The sequence below is a fragment of the Helobdella robusta genome (assembly GCF_000326865.2).
Source record: "Helobdella robusta unplaced genomic scaffold HELROscaffold_7, whole genome shotgun sequence".
In the NCBI taxonomy this organism is placed as follows: Eukaryota; Metazoa; Annelida; class Clitellata; order Rhynchobdellida; family Glossiphoniidae; genus Helobdella; species Helobdella robusta.
The window spans coordinates 3,431,536-3,439,796 of NW_008705398.1; the positions used below are offsets into that span (position 1 = coordinate 3,431,536).

General features: G+C 38.1%; 1 protein-coding gene across 1 annotated transcript in view; it reads left to right on the forward strand.

The window, feature by feature from the left end:
- The window catches only part of HELRODRAFT_164998 (hypothetical protein), a gene marked incomplete at both ends in the record, with an annotated part of 8,425 nt that extends 2,653 nt beyond the window's left edge, over positions 1 to 5,772 (forward strand). Inside the window, 5 exons of the mRNA XM_009030905.1 lie at positions 366 to 702; positions 1,316 to 1,585; positions 1,898 to 2,073; positions 4,797 to 5,407; positions 5,478 to 5,772. Coding sequence (XP_009029153.1) covers positions 366 to 702; positions 1,316 to 1,585; positions 1,898 to 2,073; positions 4,797 to 5,407; positions 5,478 to 5,772 — 1,689 coding nt within the window. The remainder of the gene's footprint in view (positions 1 to 365; positions 703 to 1,315; positions 1,586 to 1,897; positions 2,074 to 4,796; positions 5,408 to 5,477) is intronic.
- Between the last annotated feature and the right edge of the window lie 2,489 nt (positions 5,773 to 8,261).

Here is an 8,261-nt window from a genome sequence, read left to right on the forward strand (position 1 = left end):
AAAATTTAATTTCAAATAGAAATTTTTAATTAAATTCTGACTTGGTTTACTTGTCTCTAGTTCGTTGGTGAAAACAAGTTTACCTGTATCGTTATGATATGAAATAGGAAAATTACAAGAGATGAATGAAAATATCATGTCTGAGATTAACGGTATCAAACTGAAAATTAACGCCGATGGTAATAAATTGTGTCTGTTAAAAAATCCAGAGTTGAATTGCGTGATGAAATGAAAAATTTCAGGAGTGAATTAAAGTCTTCATAGTCAGAGGTTGTCGGCCGTGAGGTGAAGAAAAACGTCGACGTAATAAATGTGAAGGTGAAGAAAAATGTTGAAGTAATAATACAGAAGTTAAATGTTTGCAGAAAACATTGAGTGACACGGCAGAAAAAAAGGAGCATGAAAACAATGTGATGAGATTCAGACTGAAGGAGGGTGAGGCTGACAGGACAAATGTTTTTACAGACAAAAATGTCATCAAATTAATAAGAATTAGTAAGAAAAATGAAAATGTTGTGGTCAGGCCGATCTTGATAAAGTTTGATGATTTAAAGATCAAGGATTTACTGTTTAAAAATATATATAAACTGAAGACAATTGGTGATGATCTTGCTCAGGTAAGGTTGAGTCATGATCTTGCCAGAGAGCAGAGAATCAAATTAAAAATCGTTCTCGAGGAGGCACAGAAAAAGAATGCTGATGGTAAGGGAGATTTTTCCTTTAAAGTCCGGGGAAAAGTGGGAAAGCGGTGTGTGGTGCAAATAACAACAAGAAAGACATAGCTATAATGGGTGGTAGATTGGGTGCTAGATCGAACATTAGTGCATTGGTTGTTAGCAAGAGTAACTTGAAATATAAAATTAATTATGGTAATACTAAAGGGTTTGTGGATTTCGGTTTATTAAATTATCTTTGGTCGGAAAGTTGACGCTGTTTACGAATTGATTCATAGAGGATTGGATGTTTTGGTATTAACGGAAACATGGCATGGGTCGGTTGGTGATGTTGCAGTGGGTTTGGCCATGCTTTGTTGATTTTGTAAGGCCACTTGATCCTAGTCACGGGGATTAGTTATTTATTTTCGCTCAAGTTTTGGTTCTAAAAAAATAACTTTAGCACTGTTCGCTGCTTTTGAAGCCATCGCATGAAACTAACAATTGGACGATACACTTTCATTATGCTTTCCTTATACAAATCAGGCTCAGCACAGATATCTGCTTCATTTTTTAATGAATTTATATCAGTTTTGAAACACATTACAACGATGAGCTCGCATATGGAGAAAATTGACGATCCTCGCACACATGCTTGTTAGAAATATTCGACATTTTTGATCTGGTCAACTATATAAAAGGTAAAACTCATTTTCTTGGTGGTACACTAGATCTGATCGTTAGCTCTCGTGATTTCGTTGTTCCTAAGATAAAAATTTATCCTAGTGAAGTATTTTCTGATCTTAGTTGTATAAAGGCAAAAATAACAATTGCTCAAATGCGTGGTACTTTGGTTAAAAAATTAACTTGGTCTAGAAAAGATCTTGACAAAGATCAGTTTACAAAAAGTATTATAAACTCAGCTGTTGCAAGTTCATGCCAGGGGAATGATGTTAATGCCAAGTTAATGTTGTTTGATAATGAACTAAGAAGTATAGTCGACAGATTAGTTCCTCTTTGTAAAATTCACGTCAGTAGAAGTCTTACAGCTCCTCCATGGTTTGATGCAGATTGTCGTAGAGCAAAAAGACAATGCAGAAAACTTGAAAAATTTTTTAGAAAATACTCATCAACTGCTAGTCGTAATAACTGGAGAATTACATTGAAGCAAAAAAATACCCTTTTTTCTGACAAGCGTACACAATTTTAAAAAAACCAATTCAAGCCCATCAACAACTCTAAAGATTTTTGGCTAGCGGCAAGCAAGATCCTGTGTAAAGACAAGAAAAAACTTAAACTTGATGTTGGTTTAAAGCTAACAGCTTCCCAATTCATGCGGTTTTTTGCAGACAAAATAAATAAAATTACTCAAACTACAGAAGCTAATTATAATTCGTCACTTGATGTTAATAGGTCAAAGGTCAATTGTCTTTCATCATTTCCAAAAATCCCGGAGGTGATCTCAAGAGGATTATACTTGGTTCGCCATCAAAAACGAGTGTTCTTGATACAATTCCAACGTGCATTTTTAAAAAACCTACCAATTTGTTCATCAGTTTCCTCAGTAATTTTGTTAATATGTGCTTGGGTTTAGGACAATTTCCTGCTAATCTAAAGCATGCTGTGATCCAACCAATTTTGAAAAAAAACAATTTGGATGAAAATGATATTTCTAACTATAGACCAATTTCGAATTTTTCATTTATCTCAAAGATTATCGAACGAGTTGTCGCTGAGAGTCTGCTGAGTCATTTAACAAAAAACTGCCTCTTGCCAATTCACCAGTCAGGCTACAGGCGATTTCATTCGACAGAGACGGCGCTATTACATGTTCTTTCCAAGCCAATCTCAGAAATAGATGTCCAGAATGTTTCGCTGTCGGCTTTCCTCGATTTGTCATTGGCATTTGATTGCGTCAATCCCCATATTCTCTTAAAGAAGTTATATTATAGTTTTGGTGTTTGTGATATTGAATATGCATGGCTTCAGTTTTACTTACTAGATTGTACCCAGCAGGTTTTGTTTAGAGACATTTCATCAGAAATAAATTTTGTTTCGTCCGGAGTACCTTAAGGTTCAGTATTAGAGCCCATTCTGTTCTTGCTATACACCTTCGACATAGCCAGGATGATTAATTCGCATGGATTCACCTACCACGCGTTCGCTGATAATGTTCAGATGATTGTTTCTAGATGATGGTGTTTCATAGAGAAATTGATAGGTTTGTCAGATGTTTGCTGGATGTCCAGCAATTCGCTCAAGTTAAATCAGTGCAAAACCCAGTTGCTCCCGATTGGCACATGGCAGCAGATGTCAAAGCTAGATATGCACTTGGTGAAAGTAAACAACGTTGATATATTGTTTGGCACGACTGCATCCAATTTGGGAGTCATGGTGGATTTTAATCTCACAATAAAAAAGCGCATAAAGAACGTATCAGTTGCTAGTATGGCTCATATCAGGGGCTTGTACAGTCAGACGTTATTTAGACAGGAGTCATATGGAAACTTTAGTACACGCTCTCATAACATCCTGTCTCGAGTACTGCAACAGTTTATTTTACAAGCTACCCCAGACGTCAATAGCAGTTCTACAATCAATCCAGAATCGTGCGGCTAAACTAGTGGCAGGTGGGCTGAGGTTCGATCACGTTACGCTGATTTTGAATGACCTCCACTGGTTGACAATCAACAAAAGGATAATCTTCAAAATAGCGGTCATAGATTTCAAATCGTTAAATGGCTTGGCTCCGAAATATTTGTCCAATAGATTTGTCAGGAAATCGCCCACATTAAATTCAGATTGAGATCAGACGATATGAACTTTTTGATGATACCAGTTAATCGTTTGCAAATAGGACATTTGTGTGACATTGCTGTTGCTGGCCTGATGGTTTGGATCGCTCTGCCGGAGTTGCTAAGAAAAACTAAAAATTCTTTAAACGATTTAAAAAAGGAACTGAAAACGCATTTATTTTTTTGGTTTAATAACTATAAACAATATAATTACAAATAATATAATTACAATATAATACAATTTATAATGTTTGTAGTTATTAAATTTATTTTATTGGTTTTCTGTTTTAATTAAATAATTTATATAAATAAATAATTACTTGTTCCTTCTTATCTAATATCTTACATACCTTATATATAATGCACTGAAGATGAGTTATCCATAACTCGAAATAGCTATTTGCAAATTTATTTAATAAAAATTTTTTAAAAACAATAAAATGTCTATTTTCTCTGAAATTAATAAATTAAAAAGAAATATAAAAAAGTTGAACAATGTTGAAAGTAGTGTTGAATTTTTGAAATGTTGCTTTAACAACAGTCTGTTATAAAAAAAAATATATATATATATATATATATATAATGTTATAACCGTGATACCGAACGCACTGGATTCTAGCGTATTCTGGAATGTTCTAGTGACTGGAGCATTCTAGAGTATGCTAGAATCGGACCATCTTGAATTCTTGAAGAATCTAGAAACGACGCTTGCGAAGAGAATATAAGCGCACGTCGCAAAAAGATTCTTGATTAGTGATATTCGTGATTAGTGATATTCGTGATTAGTGATATTCGTGATTAGTGATATTCGTAATTAGTGAAATTCGTGATTTTGTGAATAGCGATTCGGTGAATTATTTAAAGCGATATTTGATTTGTTTGTTGACGTTGTCATAGCGATAGATTTTGAAAGACTTAAAAGTTAATTGTTGCGTTAGTGCGAATTTACTGGAAATAAACGATTAGTTGATTTTTTCTGTAAATAAAGTTTAATAACTAATAATAGTTGATTTCTTCTGTAAATAAAGTTTAATAACTGTTTGGAATATTTTATTCAATCGAAGATTTGAACCCGTCGCATCGTAAATCGGTTACGACAGCGAGAATATTATAACATTGGTGTCAGAAGTGGGATCTTCGACCAGCGATTTACTACTCAGAGCAACAAACTGAAATAAAGCAACAGTCCGAACGACAGACAGAAGAGTTAAAACAGATCAAAGAACAGTCCGAACGACAGTCCGAACGACAGACAGAAGAGTTAAAACAGATCAAAGAACAGTCAGAACAACAGTCCGAACGACAAACAGAAGAGTTAAAACAATAGATCAAGTAACAGTCCGAACAGATCAAGGAACAGTCCGAACGACAGACAGAGGAGTTGAAACAGATCAAGGACCAGCTAAAACACGTAAAATTGGAAGTGGCAGAACAGATTGAAGAACAGTCAACAAGAATAGAAATAATCGAGCAGAAACTTGATCGTCAGACCGTTGAGATAGATCACAAGATAGACAAATTGAAACGAGAATTGGAGCAATCCAAAAAAATGACCATGCCTTTAGATCACGCATCCGGAAGAACTTTGAAGGTACCAGCATTTGACGGAGAGATGTCCTGGAACGTTTATAAAACCCAGTTCAAAGCAGCGGCAACTAGTAACTGTTGGAACGGAAAAGAACGAGCGACAGCACTGATACTGGCCCTGCGAGGTTCAGCAGCAGAGGTTCTTCAGACGATTCCGGCGGAGAACCACTTCAACTATGAAGTTCTGGTTAGCGCGTTGGACTTACGTTATGGTGAAGAACACATGAAACAGATTTATCGGTCTCAGCTTAGAAACAGAACGCAACGATCTGGTGAATCCATTCAGCAGCTGGCACAAGATATCGAACGGTTGACATTGCTGTCGTATCCGACATCAGACCCCGAGCATAGAGACGAAACTGCCCTGGATACGTTTATCAAAGCCCTTCGTGATTCGAAACTCAAGCAATCCCTTCACTTGTCAGATAAACGAAAACTCAAGGATGCCGTTGCGCAGTCTCACTTTTGAATCGGCAAAGCAAGCATCAAAAAGTGACGTACGTCTACGCCAAGTACATGAAGAATGCTCTTGCAAGAAGATGGTTGTGAAACGCGAACCCCAACTGCATGGTGTACCCCAATGCTGGATTTGTGGTGAAAAAGGCCATCTACGTCGTGATTGTAAACAACGCCTAAAAGATAACTACTGCCGAAATTGCGCGACAAGATGGCGCAAAAGAAGAGAAGATGATCCTGTATCACGATCGGCCCTTTCTAACGAAGGGGCGGAAAACTAATAAGAGCCAACTTTGTGGGGCAGAGGTTGGCTAGTAGAATTGACGCCCCCAGTACCATAATTAACGTTTCCAGACTATATCGAAATCGAAACGACCTATGTCTGAACGGAAAAGTTGATCAACGAGAATGCGTAATTACAGTCGACACCGGAGCAACAAATTCGATTTTAAGATCTGATTTGGTACACAATCTGAAGAAAGTGACTTCTAACAAATACATCCTTCGAACAGCTACCGGAGAAACAGCACTAGTCTATGGAAAGATTCTCCGTACTGTCCAGCTAGGCGACTTGTTATTCGAAGGTTCATTCTTAGTTGCGGACATCATCGACGAACGCATAATAGGTGTCGACTTTCTAACAAAATATGGGTTCAAAATTGACTTAGAAAAACGCATTCTTAGATGGAGAAATACAGAAGTGATAATGGGGGATAGCGACGAAAAATGCATTCGAGTGACAGTCGATTGTACTAACTACTTCAATCATTTGAAAACATCGTATGGGGCAAGTTGAATTGCGATCCTGGGGGCCACCAGTTCTATTTGATGGAGCCAACCTCAACGACAAATGTACAGAACGCGGTCATTGGAAAATGCCTGGTAGAAGCAAACAAAAATGGTCTTATTCCTGTCAGAATAATGAATACCGCTAAACACACTATTAAAATTAAAAAAAGGCGAGGAAATAGGTAATTGCCAATCAATAAATTTGGTGAAATCATTAGATATGGAGCAACAGGAAAAGGTTCTACCAACTGACAAAGGTAGACTCAAAGAACTTACCAAAAATCTACTGGATGAACTTAATTTGTATCAAGAAGACCCTCTAAAAGCCGAGGCGTTGATTGCCGATTTTGCAGACGTGTTTTCAACCGGTGACAATGACCAAGGTAAAACCGCTCTGGTAACTCACCGAATTGATACTCAGGATTCGAAACCGATCCGACAAGTACCACGACGTTTTCCTTTAGCAAAACAAACAGAAGTAAACGAAATGATAACGACAATGCAGAATCAAGGGGTCATCGAACCGTCATCAAGTCCCTGGATTTCGTCAGTTGTTTTGGTAAAGAAGAAGGACGGCACTACCCGTTTTTGCGTTGATTATAGGAAGTTAAATGATGTGACTAAAAAGGACAGCTATCCGTTACCGAGGATTGATGACATCATGGACACCCTCTCTGGCTCAAGTTGGTTCTTCACGCTTAATTTGAAAAGCGGATACTGGCAAGTAGAAATCTACAAGAACGATCGCGAAAAGACAGCGTTTTCTATCGGATCGGGGTTGTGGCAATTCACCGTCATGCCATTTGGATTGTGCAATGCTCCAGCTACATTCGAGCGACTGATGGAATGTGTATTGCAAGGTCTTAACTGGAAAACCTGTCTTGTCTATTTAGACGACATAATTGTTCTAGGAAGAACATTTGATCAAAACGTCGAAAACTTACGGGAGATCTTCACAAGACTTCGGGTGGCAAATTTAAAGCTGAACGTTAAAAAGTGCAGATTATTTTCTAAAGAAGTTAACTATTTGGGACATGTGGTATCTTCAGATGGAGTTCGAACCGATCCCAGCAAGATAGAAATTGTGTAAGACTGGCCAACTCCAAAGGATAAAAATGAATTGCGCAGTTTTCTGGGATTGGCAACGTACTATCGACGTTTTGTAAAGGATTTTGCAAAAGTTGCCAGACCTCTCCACCAACTTACCGAGAAGGACCTAGTTTTCAACTGGAATACCCTATGCGACTCAGCATTTCAAAAGTTAAAAGTTGAACTATGTGATGCTCCTTTGCTAGCATATCCAGTTCGTGGCAAGACGTTTGTGTTAGATACCGATGCAAGTAACAACGGAATCGGAGCCGTTTTGTCACAGCATATGGACGGAGAAGAAAAGGTGCTAGCGTATTATAGCAGAGGATTCACAAAGTCCGAACGAAACTATTGTGTAACCAGGAAGGAGTTACTAGCAATAGTCAATGCAACAAAACACTTCCACAAGTACCTTAATGGACAGAAATTTCTTCTCCGAACTGATCATGCAGCGTTAAGATGGCTCCTCAACTTCAAGGATCTTGAAGGACAGATGGCCCGATGGTTGGAGCGTTTACAAATGTACGACTTCGAGATCGTGCACCGCAAAGGAACAACTCATAGTAATGCTGATGCTCTCTCACGTCGACCATGTTTACCAGGATGCAAATATTGCTGTCGTCACGAGGAGAAGATACAATCGGAAGACATAAGAGCAACAACAATATCAGCGGACGACGGTTGGACACCGACGGATCTTGTTGAGGCACAGTTTGCGGATGAGGACCTACAACATCTGATCACATGGAAGAAGGAGGGCAAGCGACCGGACTGGCAAAGCATCTCAGAATATAGTGCCGTGTTAAAGGGTTATTGGGCTCAGTGGGACTCATTGTATTTGGAAGGGGATTTGCTGAAACGAAAATGGGAATCAGCTGATGGATCAAAACAC